A 19058-nucleotide genomic window follows, 5' to 3' on the forward strand; every position below is an offset into this window, starting at 1 on the left:
CGCTGGCCGGTCACTTCCGGGTTCCTTGCTGATTTACACTCTCTCTCGAGAGAGAGAGAGAGAGAGAGAGAGAGAGAGCCTTCCCGGCAGCCTCACTGGGTAAATTCGCGGTTGCTCTGCCCAGGACCTCCCGCCAGGCACCTTACGACTTTGCATTCCTGCTTGATTCTGGGACCCGCCCCGGGATTTCCTCGTATTTCCCTCCCTAGCCAGGTTCTGCTTAGATATTGGGGACCAACCAGGTCCATCTGGAGTCAGAGCATGGTGGGGTTGGACCACAAGGATCATGTACTCTTCAACGGGCAGGAAACCTTCCTGAAACATTGGGATTTGCTGCCCTCCTTAATTTGGAGCGCTATTAAACACGTCAGCAATTGCAGCTTCTCTGAACTGTTCTTGGTAGGTGTATCCAGAAGCTGGGTATCCAAGCAGCTGTCTATATGGACTTGACTCCCTCCTCCGCTGGCTTCCCGTCGCCCCGCCCACTTTTCGTCTCGAAGTCGCTCTAGCGCCACCTGCCCATCTCGACTGCTCGCTCCATCCGGAGGCTCCACAATACAGCAGCCCCTCCCGCCCCCCAGCAATCGGGCGTGGCGTTTGGCGCCCTCTGCAGGCAGGCAGGAGGCTGTGCTGGCAGCGCTGAATCTGAGCTCGCGCTGTTATGGCGGGTGCTCTTCAACTCGGCCGCTTGAAGACCGGACTACAACTCCCAGAATTCCCCAGCCAGCCCCGAAGGAATTCTGGGAGTTGACGCCCACCGTCTTCAGGCGGCCACTCTGCTGCGCCAAACGCCCAACCCAGGAAAGAACTGCAGACAGGCGGGAGTAACTGAGGGACGTTCATGTATTTAGCCTGTGAGTATTTCATTCTATGGCAGAGGTCCCCAAAGTTGGCCACTTTAAGACTTCTGGACTTCAACAGAATTCTGAATTTGGGGTCCCCGGATCTATGGACTGGCACTGGTGGACAATTAGGGTTTGAGTCAAATGCCCAGGATCTATGCATGGCTGCATACCTTCTTTTTCCTGCGACCTGGGAGCTGACTCCATCTGGCTCCGATGCTGCTGGCTGGGTCCCAGGAGAGCCAGAGGCACCAGGACCAATCGGAAGGCGGCACCTGGGCTGGGCTGAGTGGTGGGGCGGCTGGGCAGAGCCTGTCTCGGCCACTTGGAAGCAGGAAGGGCATTTTCTTGGGTGGCTGGTGTCAGGGCTCCCAGTCCAACCAGGTCCCGGAGCCTTTGTCCTTGCCTGGGTGAAGGACTGATGGCAAGAGGGCTTTCCTTCTTATGACTGGCGCTCTGATCCAGTCAGAAGCCAAAGCATCAGCTGCCAACTATGCATGGCTACGGAGTCATGTATTCAAATCATTGCCATTCAGCAGCCCCTCAGATGACACCGACGACCCTATGAACCAGCAACTAGCAACCAACATGCAAAAGAACTTGCTGTGAGTGGCAAAAGTGAAGACTGGGAAACAAGCGGATTCATGAAAGTACCTAAAAGGACACTCCGTTATTTTATATTGTTTTATATTATTTAGCAAGCACCTCTGCTCTTAACGGGCCGTACATCTGAGCATACTTTTGCAAAGGGGCAGGGAAAAGAAAGAGGTACAGGCCCATGGGCCCAATTTGCTTAATTGTGGTCATAAAATAAGTTTGGTTAACTAGGTCAAGGGTTACATGACATTTTAAGTCACAAGCCAAATAAGCCACAACATGGTTAGCAAAGGATTTGCACTCCTCTCAGAAACTAGATGCCATTACAGGAATTGATAATAAAGTGCTGTCACCTCCCGTCAACACCAAAAATTGCACAAGAGCTCTAATTCTCATGAAGCTTTGATGAATTCACCCTTCAGGCAAAAGCATCCAGAACCACTTGTGAAGAGTCACAACAGTAGATTTATTGTTAGTCACCTCTGCTTAATGCCTCCCTTCGGTCTAGATACGGCACCTCCAAACTTGGCAACTTTAAGACTTGTGATCTTCAACTGCCTAAGGAATCTGCAGTGGAAATCCACAAATCTTAAAGTTGCCAAGTTGAAGGCCCCTGCTCTAGATGGAGATTCCACTACAAACCCAAGATTTGCATGTAAAATTTCAGCATTCTCACACTGGAATGATTTTCAGCCAGCTGTAAAAAATTTCATTCCAATGCTTGATTGCAGTCATGTTTTTCTCAGGACAAACTGATGATGTGGAGTGGGCAGGCATCAGCTAAAGCTCCCCATATACCTTCTGATGTGCACAGGAGTATTGCTCATTTATTTTGGTAGCCAGAAACAGTAAGGCATATTCTACTTCCTCTCATGGATGAGATAAAGCATCTGACTGGGCTGCGATTGGAAGGGTTACCCTCTCCCCAAACCCCCCTATCTGGATATCATTTGGGTGGTGAATTAAATTGTTGAGGCCTTTTATCAGGTTGTTGTGGAGTGAAAAAGGATGTTTGGGGCAAAGCCTCAGGCTGGGCCCAGCCCTGATTCCAACCAAAGTGTGTGAGTGTGGCTCTTTGTCCAGGCTTTTTGCTGCTTAAGAGCATGAAGACGAACGCTGGAGTGTTTGATTCTGGCAGGAGAGACCTGAATTCTCACAAGAGGTGAAACTTCAGCCTGAGAGGTCTTCAGCCCAAGGTTTTGAGAAAGCCTCATCAAGAAGTTCTCTAGCGATGTTAGTAAGCCACAGATCAGCCCAAATGCACAGAGGAGGACCCAGCTTTTGTGTCTCTTCTTGGAATTTATATCACAAGGCTTGAAATTTTGGGTTTGGACAACCTTGAACTACACCGCCTACGTTTGGACTTAAGCGTAGCACACAAAATTATCTGCTACAATGCCCTACCAGTCAGTGACTACTTCAGCTTCAACCACAACAATACAAGAGCACACAACAAATACAAACTCAATGTAAACCACTCCAAACTGGATTGCAGAAAGTACGACTTCAGCAACAGAGTGGTCAATGCCTGGAATGCACTACCTGATTCTGTTGTTACATCCTCAAACCCCGACTCCTTTAATCTCAAAACTATCCACTATTGACCTCACCCCGTTCCTAAGAGGTCCGTAAGGGGTGTGCATAATTGCACCATCGTGCCTCCGGTCCCTGTCCTATTGTCCCCATTTATTTGTACCTCTTTCCTGTGTTCTTACTCATGTTTATACTTATACCTATTATCTTGTAAGCAATTGACAAATAAAATAAATAAATAAAATAAAAAATAAAGGAAGGAAGGAAAGGGGAAGGAAGGAAGGAAGGAGAGAAAATGGAGGGAGGAAAAAAAGGGAGGGAGCAGGAGGAAGGAAGGAAGGGAGAGAAAAGAATGGAGGGAGGAGAGAAAGGAAAGGAGAGAATACCCATTCCTAAGAGGTCCGTAAGGGGCCTGCATAAGTGCACCATCGTGCCTCCGGTCCCTGTCCTATTGTCCCCATTTATTTGTACCTCTTTCCTGTGTTCTTACTCATGTTTATACTTATACCTATTATCTTGTAAGCAATTGACAAATAAAACAAACAAATAAATAAATTTCAGAAGGAGGCCAGGAGAGGTCTGAAGCACAAAGTGGAATCAATTTCAGGAGTTTCTTCTTTCCCACTTCAAAACTCTTCATTGGGCAGTACCTAGATAACAGGGAACATATCTGCATATTGCTTGAGTGCATTCAATTTTCTAATGTAAATCTTTTATTCTTTCCATTACTGGTTGCCAATTAATCCAAGCAACCTCAAGAGCTGCTTCACCAGAATCTCGTCTTCAAGACCCTCCTTTGACTTAAAGCCCACCCAGTCATGGCAGAGGAGCTCTTGGGGCAGCTGCAAAGGACAGAAATACAAAATGGAAACTCTCTTCGCCCTGCAGAAGACTCTGGTTTTAGCAATTCAGATAAATGCAAAACCTGAAATCCTGCCTGTTTCAGTGGTAAAGATGTCTGTGGATAGAGATGTTCGGCTGGTGAGAAGACAGCACTCAGCAGCCTTCAGGGAAGGGCAACTGGAGTGAAAAAGACAAGTTGGAGGGTGGAGAGGTTATTAATGATGACGGCATGGTGTTAATTCTAATTACCCCACAAAGAACACCAGGTTGTAATTACTGCTCCCCACCCCTCCATCTCTATCTGGATGAACAATACTTTGGTGGTTGTTTTTCATGTCACAAGAGCACCAGTCCAATTTGGGAAGGCAATTAGTACGAAACGAGCAAGCAGGGGCAGACAGGAATGGCCCATCTTAAGTGTCACTTGTCTGTGAAACAACGCAAGAAGTGAAGTGATGCATCCTGCAGTTTGGGTGGTTGGAAATATACCATTGTTAATGAAGCACCATGCTCGCTCCCTTTTCTGTGCACAGGCGATGCTCATCCAACTACGGATCCAACCGGAAGCTTCCCCCATTTTCTCCGAAACATCAACCTTGTGCCAACTTGCAGTGACAGTTGGAGAGGTGAATTTCCCCCCTTGTCAAATCCAATACAGCAATATTTCACAGCTCTTCCTCTCATTGCAAGGCTGGGTGAGCAATTGTATTAGCAAATAGATTGGATGGAGACAACAGTTGCTCCGTGCCTCCTGGAAGTCAGGCTGGGGAAGGTAAAAAGACCTTGCAAAAGAGTATTTTTCAACTTGGACATGTATCTGAAATGGTCTGTCTGTCTCCTATAGGAAAAAGACCTTTTTCCCTATAGAAGAAAGATCAGGGGTGTCTCACCTCGGCGATTTTAAGACTTGTGATTTCAACCTCCAGAATTCCCCACCCGGCCATGCTTCTCATCGCCAGTCTTCAAAGTCAGCAAGATCGGACACCTCTGCTTTAGATGTTCTGACAACTACAAGAAGTAAACTGAATCTTTATGAAGAATTTATGAAGGATATAAACTGAGTTTTGCAGCACAAGAGCTGCAAGGAGGAGTCTTCTGTGCTGAATGCCCAGAAAGGCTGAGATGCAGTTTCCAGAACCTGTTGAGGCTTCAATCAAGATAAGAGAAAGTAGCCTGAAAGTGAATTGAGTAGGGAAAGGGCGATGGCACCCTGATTCCATACAACTGTTGGAAAGACGTGGTTTATTTATCAGGAGCCTTTAGCAAGAACTGTTACAGTGTCTTCCCTAGCAAAAGAGTGGAATCTGCTGCCTCTCCTCTGAAGCAGAGTAGGAAAATGGGACGTTTTTCATCCCGGTGCCTCTGCAGAATAGCAGGTTGGTGAGCGTGAGAAAGCGGAGCCCTGCGTGGAAACCCCTGCTTTGGGCTTCAGCATGTCTGAAGGATCCCGAGCTGCCTTTTGACCAGCCCAGGCAGCCCCCAGCTGACTTTCAGCGGTTCCCCCAAAAGCTGGAATTCTTTTTGGAAGGGAAGCTACCTGGAGCCTCCAGACACAGGAGATCAAAAGCTGCTTTGCTTCTATGCCCCCAAACAATGTTACAGGCTAATGACCGCCCTGCCTCCCTTTGTTGCAGTTGTGGGGTTCTGTGTATAACAAATAAACCAGCCGGGAACTGAGCTGCACGTGTGGGCACTGAGAATCCCTCCCTCCCACAGGCAGTGCCGGTTCTTTCCCCACTGCAGGGGGACTTCAGGCGTCTCCCTCTGGGAGGTTTTTGTGAGCAGAAAGGGTCACTTCTGCACCCCTTTTCTTAGCTCCAACATGGGTGCATTTTCCAGGGGCCAAGCCATAGGTTGTAACGAAGTCCCACTCGGTGCACTTGGCCAGGAATGCTGGTTTACTTCCTTCACCCAAAATGCTACCTGGGACTGTTCATTGTGGGAATTATTGAGGGGCTTCTGGTCCCATCCCTTGTCTGGAGAAGACTCGGAAGGCTCTGGTCTCCCCTTTGGGGTGTTGGAAATTAAAACCTACCCCTCTCCTACAAAAATGAAATGTTTTGGGATATACTAAAAAGGCAGAATATTTCCCCTAAAAGGAAGTAGAAACTCAGAGAGGCAGAAACTCAGCCCCTTCGCTTGGTTATTGGGCCATTAAGGCCTGGCCAGTCTATTCTACATAACAAAGATCTACCTCCTTCAGGCAGACTATTTCATTGCCCTTCACTGCACCACCTACCAAGTTTCAACCAAACTTAGCACACAGACAAACTCTGACAGCAGCCAATCAGAATACTCTTCCTGTGCCCCAGGAAGTTCAAAGCCAGAGAGGGTATAAAACCCAGGAATACTCAGCATCTCTTTCCTTTTTCTTTGCCCAAGAGCTCCAAGACCCTGTCCACTGTTAAACATTAAACCATCTTTCCAAATGCCTCCATGTGTCCTCCCCACTTAGAACTGAACCCAGAAGGGTATTTCTTCCAATGTGAGAAAACTAAGAGGTATTGGGATCAGAGAGAATTCTTAAAATAAATACAGAGTTCAAACCAGAGGTTAGTTTTCTAGGTTTGATAGATAAGCAGTTGGAGAAAACACACAGACTTTGTTTTTATTTACATTAATGGCAGCAAGACTTTTGAGTATGCAGAGATGGGAAAGACCTCCAGATTCCCACAATGGAAGAATGGATGGTGCGGTTGATGGAATTGGCTGAGATGGCAAAATTGATTAAAGACTCTCTGGACCAGCACCGGTCTGCTTGTGGCTGGACTTAATTGGGACGGTTCTGGGGGTTTTGTGAAGGGAGTTGCGGGGGGATACTAATAAAGCCGCTGAACCACAGTTGTGCTTGTGTGAGCGAGAGAGCGGGACAGCACAGCCCACTACAAACCAGTACCGACCTTTACACCATATGCTAAACTTTGTTAGGGTTAATATATTTTGTTTCTTTGCAGCTTGGCATTGTTATGTGAAGTCAGCTTTTAGGTTAAATGTATAGTATTCATCAAGAGGGGACAATATATGTGTGTGTTTATTTTTAATGCACTTGTTTGTCTTAAGTTTTTGGTTTGTTGTTTCCCTTTTTCCTGTTGAAGTTGTATTGTAACTCTGGAAATAAAATAAAATAATAAAAACTGTGTGAACAGAGTCTTAGAGAAATAAGTTGCATTTCCTGAGGATGAGAGTGGCAGAAGTTACGGTAAAAAACAAGTTTGTTACTTTCACATTCAGGTTTGTTCATTTTTTATTAGACAGTCTCATAAGCAACAAAAACAACTGGGAGCTACATATATTTATAAATATTAAATGGATGCAATCCTTACATAACATGAACATAACTTTCTGGATCTCCGCTGTATCCACTTTATACAAACCTGAAATCCTTCCAGTCCAAATAATGGAGGAACATTTTGCTTTTAAAACCCAGAATGGCAATTGGCAGCCATGTCCTAAAAGGCAGCTGCCTCATGATATTTTTTTAAAGCGCCCCCTCAACTAAAGTGTTTAAACAAAACAATGAATGGTAAAAGAATCTGACTTCTCTCAAGAATCCATCTGGGTTTTGGGTTCTGAAGAACTCTGTAAATCCAAATGATTTAAAACTGGTTACACTTTATTTAATTCTGTTGCTGTTTGTCATCTCTGAAAATTGTCAAATAGTTTAAATACTGCCAGAAAAATGATGATATAAATTGTTCTGCTGAATAACAGGCAAAATTAAAAAGTGCTGTACTAATAGATTTGTTGCAGAGAGAAAATGTACTAATAACATTTTTATGTTCTGTGTTATTTAGCACCATATTTTATTCTTTTTAACAGTGTAATTTAGGAAGATTGTATTCTGCTCAGAGAACAGCTGTGAACATCTACATTCAAGATAATAAGAGTCATATCCAGACCCCCTGCCCCCAAATATCTTTGTTTTTGTAATAACAAAGCAAGATGACTAGACGCTTGTTTGGAATCTTGTAATTTAAATTAAATGTGTTTATTATAAAAAAAAAATTCTGCTGAGATTACTGTCTTGCAAGAAGTTGTTCCCTAGAGCTCTGGAAACACCTTCACAAAGAAATCAAGTTTATATTTGCTTTGTCATGCATTATATTATTGGTTAGATGTACTATTTCATAACTACTGAAATGTGTTAAACTGGTGGCCATGTCCTTCGATCCTGACTAGCAAGAGAATTAGCACAGAACCAGCATTTTCTATCACTGGTGGGGGGGGGAGAAAAAAGAACAATATTGAATGATGGAGTCAGGCAGACACAAGGGGACTGTGATCTGCCACTCAGAACTTGGCCAAAGAAGGGCTTCTCTGAGGCTTTTTTGACCAATTACTAGCCAGAAATCAAAAGGTGTCTGTCTGGTAGAACAATCAACTTAGAAGATCACAAAAGGTTGGTCAAGGTGCCACCTGTTAATGTCTGGCTGCCACAGCCTCGTATGGCTCTCCTCTTACAACATCTGCCATGTTTACTTCAATTCCCACACATGAACTGGCTGGGAATCAGATCCAATTCTGGTTCACTTTGAACCTCCACAAAACCCACTAGTGAAGTAGATGGCTGTCAGTTCCATTAAAACATTTTTCATTTTATTGACACACCAATATAAATATTGCAATTCACATGTGCAAGAATTTTAAAAAGCTAAAAAAAGATGGGCCCCTCCCACAAATAAAGCCCTTGCCTGAAAGGCTTATAAAGCAGACTTCTCTGCCACTGCCAATGTCAGATGATTTTTTTCTGAAAGAATAACGGAAGGTAAGTCAATAACATCTCTTTGTTGATGGACAACAGACTTACCCAGGGTTACCCACCCCAGATATGATGACTGTATTGGTCAGGAGGAAAATCATATTTCAAAGCAGGAATCATACCAGAGGAGAGTGAAAAATAAAAAAATAGCAAGAAACTAATTATCAATAATTGGGAGGACAGGAAGACTGTGAAGGACAGGAAGAGGCTTTCAATGAGATGAGGAGTTTATCATTCCAGGGTCTCTGAATTAGAGCTCCTGGCTTCTCTCATCCTTCTGTGTGCTGGCTGGGACTGTGGGGAGATACAATCCAGCAACATCCCAAGCATTGCAGGTTAAACCTCTGGCTTAAACCTATGAATGCTGACAAAATGCAGCTGGCAAAGAAATGCATATTACAGCCGTACTTGGAAGTCCCACCTTCCTTGGTCCCCCTATGGGTTCTAAAGGAGCACCTGGAAAATAATAAGGGGTGGGGGGGTTGGCCTCCTCCTAACATCCTGAATTGTGTCACCAGATTAGCCAACGTTTCCTAATGAGCTGTGAAGCAGCTGCTTCCTTGTGAAAATAACTTTTCTCCATCAGGCTCAGCATCCCTTCAAGGCTCCCATTATGCTTGCAAGTACTTCAGGTGGGCAAATTCAACAAGGTCCAAAAGTATATTTGAGGATGGTGGAGTTTCCAGGCCTTCTCAAGCAAGTGTTCTACTTGGAACTATCCGAGGTCCTGAAATCTCTGTGGATTCTGCCTCTGACTGTATTCTACTTCTTACTACTTCTTAGAGTGCATCAAGCAACACAATCCTGTTAGTGATGGAAGGTGGGGTTGACCAGCAAGGTGAAAATTGTATGAGCTTCTGTCTATTCTGCCATCCCATACCCTTCCTGTAAAGCCATTGTAATGCCCTGCAGATGTCACCGTTGCTCTCCCAAGACTGTTCCCCAACATTTCCCAAGAATGCTTTCATTATGCCTTCTGGCTGCCAGTTGGTGTCATGGATGCATTGTGCCAGTCTTCTGCCAGTCTGTCCTACATGGTTGTGGCAGTTCTTACATTGTATGTTGTAGATGACTCCTGTTTTTTCTTCTGGGGTTGATGGGTCTAAACAAACCAAAAGACTGACAGAACGCATCCATGAATACCAACTGGCAGTCAGAAGGCATGACAAAAATTCTTTAATTTCACAACATAGAGACAGATTTAACCATAATCTCAATTGAAAACAATGTGACCATCCTAGACCAGGCCAAATCCAAAAATGCCAGGGAATTTCTCAAAGGCTGGGCACTGTGACAAATCAGCCGCCAACAGACACATGGACATTAACAACATGTATAAACTATGCAAAAGAGACAATCAACCAGTCCAAAGGGAAAAAAGACTCCAGCATCTCTTAACCAGCAACCAACATCCAGATCAGATCAACTCCCAGGTTAACTTCAGACCAACAATCAAGTAAGCAACACCCCAATCAAGAAACTGCCAAAGAACCGTCATTAAACAGCCCAACCAAAGAATCCCTAAGACGCCCCCCACTCACACAGACAGGTGAGAACCCACTATATAAACTGACAGCGAACAGCACTGATGATGTTACCTAACTGTGGTAATGAAAAGTCTGCAAGAAAACTAGAGAGCTCAGAGAGCTCCAAGGGCCCCTCAAATAGAATAATAACGGTGCATCACAAGGTTGGCATAAGAATGTTGGGTTGTCTTCTAGGCTGTGGTGTCAGTGGGCATGTGGTCTTTTTGGTACATGGACATATTCCCGTGAAGAATTAAATGAATATAAACTGGCAGGATAAATTTTGACAATGTTTAGAAATATTTTGAAGTGTTATAAACTTATGTTTTTCCTTTTATTTTTTTTGCTTTTGAAAATGCATATTGCTGCTCAGCAAAAACCTATATTTCTGAACTGCTTATTTTGGAGGGATGGCTATTATTTCCCAAGGGAGATTCTTTTAAAACCCTTTCCCCAGTGTGCATGTCAATCATTCTTAAGACAATTTCTTCATTGGCAAAAAATACTGGAAATCGGGAACCTTTTTTTCTTACAAAATGAGCAGAATGACTAGAAGTTTTAATGATACGCAGGAAAGACCCCACAGACTGGGCAAAGAGGCAAGAGAATGCTGGAGATGACTCAGAAGGGAGCCCCCCTAAGACCCTGGACGGTGAAGGAGATGAGGGAGAAGATACTTTCAGACTTGCCAGGTTCTCTCAATGTAGCTTTAGGATCCAGAAGAATTAACTCAGCAGGTTAGGTTTCTTGTCTCTCTACCTTGTAATAGCATATCCACAGACACGGACAATTTGCAAATAACACCTCATGCAAAGGAAGAGGGCAAAGGCCCCTTGGATCCTTTCAGGACTTTATTTCCTTTCCAAATCATGACCAACTACATACTGGACCTATTATACTCCTGACTCTCATGTAACAGATGAAAGAAGAAGAAAAATTCTGCCATGTTGATCAACAGAAAAAGTCACTGACTCACACATTGTAGTTTTATTATTGAGATAAATTCAGTCTGCCAGACAAAACAACAACAACAACCTCAAATTGACTTCTCATTGCCCTACAGAAAAAGCTACATTTTTTTTCAAAGCAGAGGAAGGGAGGAGAAGAGAAGAGAATTCTTTGCTGGCCAAGTGTAATTGGGCACACAAGGAGTTTGTCTTGGTGCAAATGCTCTGGGTGTACATAAAAGAAAAGATACATTGGGATAACCTTGCCCTATACAAGACCAGGGAGCAATTAATGTCCCCAAGGAGCCACATGAGAACCTGGGACTGCTGTGGAGGACTTCCATTGCCCACTCTCCCTCCATCTGCAGGCCCTGCCCCGAAGCCCTGCCCCCAGCATGACGCCGCAGGCAGGACTGGGACTACCTGCGGGGAGGAGGACATGTAGCTTGTGGAGCATAAAGTGCCCAGGCCTGCCTTATAATCTTTGAGAGTCAATGTGAGAGTAGCCTTGGTTTAGTTTGCAAGATTCTGTCTGTTGGTGTGAGGAAATAAAGAACTGAAGTTTGGTCGGATCATTCTTGGGCTGGGTTTGCACTTCAGAATGTCCAGTTTCCCTTCAATCCACATAGTTTCACCTCTGGGTTGCTCCTGGCCCCTCCCAGGTGACCAGAGTCACAAGGCAACAAGAGGGAAGGACGAGGCTGGAGGGAAGGCAGTTGTGGGTGAGGGGAGAGGATGAGGCAACTCACCCCTTCCCTCACCCACACACCAGTGCCCCAGAGTGACAGAGCCGAGTTGGGGCTCTTGGGAGAGGAAGAGCAGGATAGCATTCAATTAATTAGTGCCTTGTTGTCATAACTACAGCTGCTGCTCACCCTGAGCGGCTTCTCTCCCTCCCCTCTTGGTTCAAAACTGGGCCGTCCCTCTGGGAATCGGCCATTTGTTCCCACCCTGCCTCTTCCTCCCCACCTTCTAGGGAAGAAGGAGCATGACGTGCACCCCTGTCATGGATGAGCAAAGCCCAAGTCATTCTCGGATGTTGAACCACACACAATGAATGGGGCCCTGGGGTTCCTGCATAAGAAGGCCTTGATCATTCTCTTTGTGCATCACAGCCCCAGAGGTGGGAAATGGGTGCAACACACACTTCTGGGGTGTCTGGGAGGGTTTGGGTCAAAGTTACAGTGCAGTTTAAGAGAATACTCACTTTTGAGCGATTGTCTTGTTTTTCTGTTCAGCCTTCAGAAGGTGGAATTAGGTCCACCCAGGAAGGATGGAAGGGGCAGTGGGAGAGCCAGAGGAATTGGGTGCAATGGTCAGTGGTGATCTCCCTGAAAGAGCTTTCACATGAAAGCTGGAAATAGGATAGAGAAAAGGCCACTGACCTTCAGAGGTCAGGATATTTCTGCTATGGGGAAAAGGTTTGGGGTCTTGGGGAAAAGGTTTCCAAACTAGAGAGGGCTTGTCCTCCCCTATCATCTGGGTGTGGGCAGCAGCACCTGAGCAGCCTCCTCTAGGCATAGAAGCCAAGCATGGTCAGGTGTGGCCACGGGAGGTTGCAAAGGCAGACTGGGGTGGGGCGATCTCTTTTCACAAGAGCATAAAGGAAAGAAGGGGCCCCAGATCAGCCCAGTTCACAGGGGAGAAACAGACCAGCATCTGCTTCCTATGCCAAAGAGATTTGCCTCCAGCTCTTTACACAGAATAGTTGAGAAGAGCAGGAAATCTGAAGACAGGTTGTCATAAGTACAGCTCGTGCTGTATTGCAAAACACAACTGTTGCAAGATTTTTTTTCCCATAGTGGCCTCATACTTTTATTACAGCAAATCTACTTTCCTCTGCCTGGGAAATATATTCTTGCGGTGTTTTGCTTTACCAGCATGAGGCTGGTCCTCTACGAGAAGGCAGCCACCTCTCCTCCCCCTCAGGACTGGGCCAGTCTCTGTCCCTTGCGCTGCAGGAGCAGGAAAAACAGAGAGCCAGGGCTGAACCTGGGGCCAAAGAGAGGAAGTGGGGGAGACAGTTGGGGTCTTGTGGTTGGTGGTAAGTAGTTTCCATTAGTGTCTTTACTAGCTGCTGCAATAAAGCTGTCTTATCAAGGGCAGCTAGGAGGCTTCCTGCGCTGGTTTTGGTCTGGCTGACAGCTGGACTGGGAAGGCAAAAGAAATATTCTGGATAACAGGTAGTAACCCACTTGCATGGAATCGTGTGTGTGTGTGTGTGTGTGTGTGTGTGTGTGTGTGTGTAAATGGTCATGACCTTGTAACTGAAGCCTGACCTTTTTTTCTTATAGTATATGACACACACACACACACACACACACACACACAAAACCAATATATGTACATGCATTACATACGTTAAAGGGGAGCATTGTTTAGTTCCCCCCCACACCTTCATTTCCCCCCTCCCCCGCAGACCTCCTGGCAAGAAAATGGCCTCTTCCTTGAAGTCACTGGTGATGAAGGGAAGCTCTGGGTTGTTTTTACATACAGATGGTAGCCGGAGCCTGGGAGTTTGCGGACAGCTCTCCACCAAGGGTGTGAGAGCTTCCCTGGCTCAAGGCAGGACCAGGTGTGTTGCTGGGGGAGGGGGAGCGGGGGGGGAGAACGATCAAGAGTTCTAAAAGCAAAATGGACCCTCCTTGTTTAGGCGTTTTCACCCGCTGTAGGTCGCAAGAAAGACAAAGTATCACGTTCACATTTATTGATCCATGCATCTATATTTATATCCTGCCTTTATTATTTTTAGAAATAACTCGAGGTGGTGAGGTGGGCAAAGAGAGGACCGACTGGCCCAAAGCCACTCAGCTGGCTTCCATCCCTGAGGTGAGACTAGAACTCCCAGCCTCCTGTTTTCTAGCCTGGCGCCTTGATCTTCTTTGCAAAATGCTTCAAGCTCTGAGAAATCAGGGAACGGAGCCAAGGCCTCGGGGCCCCGACCCAGCAAGGGGCTTAGGCTTCTCCCAGGGGCCTCTTCAGTGGAAGAAATGTAGATGCCAACAGAGGCTGCAATCCACATTGGATTACCAAGCTAGGTGGCTGGGAATTATGGAACCTGTCACCCGATGCATTTGGAGGCCTCCGTCTGGTTAGAATGGCAGGAGCAAGGCAACTTCTGGGCTGAATCTCCACTGTGCCCTTCGCTAACCAGGGTTTCTACAAGCCAGGCGGCCTTCCACTCCCAGAACTCCCCAGCCAGCCTGTCGGTTGGTACCGGGACTAAAGAGGGCCGGGATCCCAGGAGCCTGGACAGCAGCCAGGGCGGTTCTGAGGGAGCCCAGCTGCTCTAGACCTCAGCAGGCTTGTCGCCCAGCTTGAACCCCAAAGCTCCGCAGCTGCGTTTTCAGACGGGCCAGCGAGGCTAAGCTGGGCTTGGGAGCTTCCATTTCAGGATGCTGTGGAAACCAGGCCGGGGCGGCCGCTCTTGAGGGCTCCGCTTTGGCTCCTTTGCCTTTGGTTTGGCAGGCGGTGCGAGGCGGACCGGAGACGAGGCTCTCCCTGCCCCGAGGGAGACGGGAGGCCAGGAAGGCGGGGAGCGCGCAGCGGCGGCCCTTGCACTCCGCCGAGGGGAGCGGCAGGGAGGAAGGAGCCGCCACGGCAAGGGGGCTCCTCGCAGATGCGGCCGCGGGGCGCCGGCAGGCAGCGCCGCACGAAGAGGGAAATGCGGCGGCGGCGGCGGCGTCGAGCTGGAAAGAAAATCCGCCCGTCGGTCCTGAGCTCCGCGCTCCCCCGACGGCCTTTGCGGAGGAGGCGCCTGGCGCGGGTTGCCCACACGGGCGAGCGGGGGCGGGCTTGTCCCGGGGAAGGGAGGGGGGCGCTGCGGCGGCGCTCCGGCTCTGCTCCCCCCGTCGGGAAAAGGGTGGAGCCGCCCGAGGCGCCCCCTCCCCCCGCCGGGCTTATATGCCGGCCGGGCGCGGCGGGGGCAGCTCCGCTGGGTGGCTGCGGGTGCGAGCGGCGGGTCTGGTGCGGGGCCTGGGCTGCCCCATGGCGTCGGGGCGGAGACGGCGGGCCGGGCCGGGGCTCATCCTGCTGCTGCTGCTGCTGCTGCTGGTCCCGGGCCCGGCCGGCGCCTGGTACAAGCACGTGGCCAGTCCGCGCTACCACACGGTGGGCCGGGCGTCGGGGCTGCTGATGGGCGTCCGCCGCTCTCCCTACCTCTGGCGCCGGGAGGAGGCCGGGCCGGAGCCCCGCGGCAGCCCCCTGCCCCCTGCGCCCCCGCGGTGGCTGCGCCCGCCCCGGCAGCCCTGGCAGGAGCCGCCCCGGCCCGACGGCCGCCAGCCGCTGGAAAGGCTGCCCGGGCTGGCGGGGACAGTGGGCGCCTTCCGCCCGCCTTGCCTTCCTCCCGAGGCGGCCTGGGCCGGGCTGGCCCTCCAACGGGCCCTGCGGAAGCAGACGCCGCCCGGACAGCCCTTCCCCGACAGGTAACGGCCGGCGGCGGCGGCGGGGGCGTCTCTGCCCGGGAAAGGCGGCAAGGCGGGGGGCGCTTCCGCGGGGAGCGGTCCAGGGGCGGACGGCGGGGGGGGGGAAATGCCTGGAGCCGTCGGGGCGTCCTGGGGCGGCGGGGGAGGCGAGGCGCTCCGGCGGGGCTGCTCCCCCCTCTGCCCACCCGCCGTCGAGTGCCGCTCCTGGCGGCTGAAAGCGACGGAAAGGCGGCCGGGCAGAGCGTCTTCCCCGCCGCCGGTTCGCCCTTCGATGCCGCGGTGGCGGGCGAGAGCTTCCCGGAGGAGAGACGGGAAGCGCGGCGGGCCGGGAGCGGTTCCAGGCGCGCCTTCCGCCCCTTTGCCCGCGTAAAGCCCCGCGAAGGGCGGGACGTGCCCGCCGCCGCCGCCGCCCTCCAAGGAGACCTTTTCTCTGCTCGGGCAGCGTCGGGAGAGCGAAGGCTCTCTCTGCTCGGGGCCCCTGGGCGCCCCCCCCCCGGCTGAGCGGGGAGCCTCGGCTTCCAGACGAAGAACGGCGGGCTGGGGAGCGTGGGAGCTGGAGTCCCCCGTCGGGGAGCCTAGCGGGGCGTTGCAGAAGAGCGGCTCTTTCTCTTGTGCCGTTGAGCCTCCCTCGGCCGGAGCGGCCTTCCCCGCCTCAGCCGCTCAACGGGTTTCCTCCTTACCAAGTTTGCTTGGCTCGAACGCGGGTTCCCTTTGGCTTCGTGGTTAAGGCCGCCTCAGGCGGGGAAGCTGCTGGTGACTTGGGGCTCTTTGTCAGCCCTCAGCTCCAGCTTGGTCAGTTCGGTCCAGCAGATTCAGGACGCGGTGTGAAATGAGCCCCGCTCTTTTGGTCCAAGGCCGCGGGTGAATGCGGTGAGCCGGCCCTCTCCCCTGCCAGAGGTGGCTGCTCCTACGCCCTTGCTTAAAAGAGGCCGTTCCCAATAACACCTCAGTGGTTGGCCATGCAGGTGTCCCGAGGCTGCCGCTTTTGCAACTTTGCTGAGTTCCACTCCGGAAAGGGGGGAAGTGTTTTTTTATCAATGCAGGAAATTTGGGGGATCTCCAGGGGAAGTTTTAAAAAACCTCAGAGAGCTTGACCAAAGAGCTTCCTTAGAGGGGCGGGGGGCGTGATGTTTGTGAGAAAAGGGTTTGAGCGCCTGCTCTTAGCCCCTTTCCTGACTTTTTTGCCCTCCCCAGGAAGAGCCCAAAACAAGGAAGAGGATTCTGTTGGTGAGATAGAAACAGCTGCAAAGACACGCAATTCACCCGCTTCTCTTTTCATCCCTTTCAGTATTTTCAAACCTGAGATGTGATTTCGTGTGAAGCCCCGTGTCCCGTGGGAGGAACAGCCTGAGAAATGCCACCGCAGGGCCACGGAAACTGATTTGGGAAGCGGAGTGAGAGCAAAGCACAGAGCGGCTCTCTGCCTCTGGTCACTGCATCTTCTACCCCCACCCGCGCTTGCCTTGAATCGGACCGGACTTGCTGGAGGCCCCAATAGCCTCTTTGGGCCCTTGGAATTGAGGCTCCTCTTTGATTCTCCTCTTCTTTTCAACTCTTGGGATGCAGGCAAGAAACTCCGTCTGTCTTCTAGCCAACTTCATGGTGGGTGACATCTTAGGGTGGAGAAGAAAGAAAGAAATATACGAAGGTCATTATTCCTTTTCAGATGTCTCTAACAGCTTTTTGCTATATGATGTGTACTTTGTCTTTTTCCCCTCTGGGATACTGTACTAATTAAAACTGAAATGTAATCAACCCGTTTTGAAATCATAATAAAAGATTAGATAAACATTGGAGGATGTTGGAGGAGGAGGAGGAGGAGGAGAATGGGGCTCAGCAAGTGCAGCTGGTGAACACCAAAAAAACGAGGGCCAAAATAGGAGTGCAAAGGAATGGAAGGAAGATATAAACCAGGGTTTGCTTTGAGAAGTGTAAGATAGGCTATGGGCCCTTTCTGCTACTCCTTACAATGATTAATTGTTTTCTAAACTTCCACAGTGCCTGAATTTTTGCAAGGAATCCACTCACAGTTAACATAACTCTTGTTGCAGTCTCAGTTGCAGTTGACGCAGGCTTCTGTAGGAGCCTTTCAGATACCAGCCTGCTTTAATGTATAACAACAACATGCTGGGTTCACACAAGCAGGACTCTTGATTATTTTCAAAGGATTATTGGCAACTTTAGGATATGTAGACTTTAACTCCCAGAATTCCCCGGGCAGCTTTGCTGTTCACATGTCTTAAAGTTGCTAAGATTGCGAAATGCTGGATTGATTATAGCCTTATCAGAAACCCCCTTTCCCTCAAGCCCAACAAGAGCCAAATGAGCATGGTGAGCTTGGAACATTGGGACTCTCTAGCCAGGAATCCACTTCTGTGGGGTGTAACAGGTTATCAATCTGACAAAATTCAAGCACCTTTAAAGCTTCTCTCGACCGTGTGAACAGGCTTCAGAAGTGGCAAGCGCAGTTCAAGGGGTGTTTTGTATTCTGCTTTTCATTAAAATCTCAGAATAAAAGTTGAAACAATCTCAGTTTAAATAGTCATCATAGGGTGTGTGTCATGTGCAGAATCAAACTTCTCCTGTCTCAGTGGGACCTGACTTGTCAGTGTCTGAACAGGAAAGAGATCTTAAAGTCATGCTGGAAATATCCCTCAGTCCAGCCTCACCCCCAGTGCATACAGGCAGCTGCTGGAATTCCCATACTTAGAATTATTAGGAAGTGGGTTGAAAAAAGTACATCCTTACCATACCTTGATACAATCCAAGAGGACACAGAGGGAAAAGAAGTGGCCCCAGTTCTGGTTGCTTCAAGTCACAAAGGATATTCTGAAACTGGTAAAAAAAGGGGGGGGAGCATTCACAATTATTTGTGGCCCCTTAAATCCCAAGATGATAAGGAGTCTGGAGACTAACCATATGACGAATGCTTAAGGGAAGAAGGTAAGTTTAAGCCTATATAAAAAGGCTGAGGGGTGTCTTCCAGTACAGGAGGGGCAGCCACAGAGATGAGACAGTCAACTTATTCTGCAAAGCACCTGAGGATAAGTCAAGGAACAAGGGGTAGAAGCTTGTCAGAGGGGGATCCATTGTGGAAATGAAGAATTTCCTGACGGAATGATTAATAACAGAGTTGGAAGGGACCTTGGAGGTCAGCTAGTCCAACCCCCTGCTCAAGCAAGAGACCCTACACCATTCCAGGCAGGTGACAATGGAACAGTTTGTCTCCCAGAGTTGTTGGTGCTCCCTCACTGGAGGTTTAAAGAACAGATTGCAGAACCATTTGTCCAGGATGGACAAGCATCCGACTAGACACTAGAGGGTCTCCAAGGTTTCTTCCAGCCTTATAATTCGATGATTCTACAACAGCTGCTCCTTAACGAAGAATCCCAACAGTTCAGATTCTGCAACTCAGAACCAAGGAAGACAAGAGATGCACAAAGGTCAGGATGGCTGGAATGTTTGTGGGATGTTTTATAAATCTGCAACGTACAGAATTTTGTAGAGCCAGTTTAGCTTCATTGTCATTGGTGTGCATGATGTAGGACAGGTCCCCAACCTGCGGTCCATGAACCGGTACGGGGCCA

At 49.0% G+C, this 19058-nt stretch overlaps 1 protein-coding gene across 1 annotated transcript; it reads left to right on the top strand.

The window, feature by feature from the left end:
• The first annotated feature begins 14885 nt into the window (after positions 1-14885).
• On the top strand, positions 14886-17262 carry NPW (neuropeptide W). The gene is made up of 2 exons (XM_087912748.1): positions 14886-15471; positions 16760-17262. The coding sequence occupies exons 1-2, from the start codon at positions 14951-14953 to the stop codon at positions 16779-16781; spliced, it is 543 nt and encodes a 180-aa protein (XP_087768874.1). The 5' UTR covers positions 14886-14950; the 3' UTR covers positions 16782-17262.
• Positions 17263-19058: the final 1796 nt, after the last annotated feature.

This window comes from Pseudonaja textilis, chromosome 14 (assembly GCF_049901715.1).
Source record: "Pseudonaja textilis isolate UNSWEBS1 chromosome 14, rPseTex1.2, whole genome shotgun sequence".
Classification (NCBI taxonomy): Eukaryota; Metazoa; Chordata; class Lepidosauria; order Squamata; family Elapidae; genus Pseudonaja; species Pseudonaja textilis.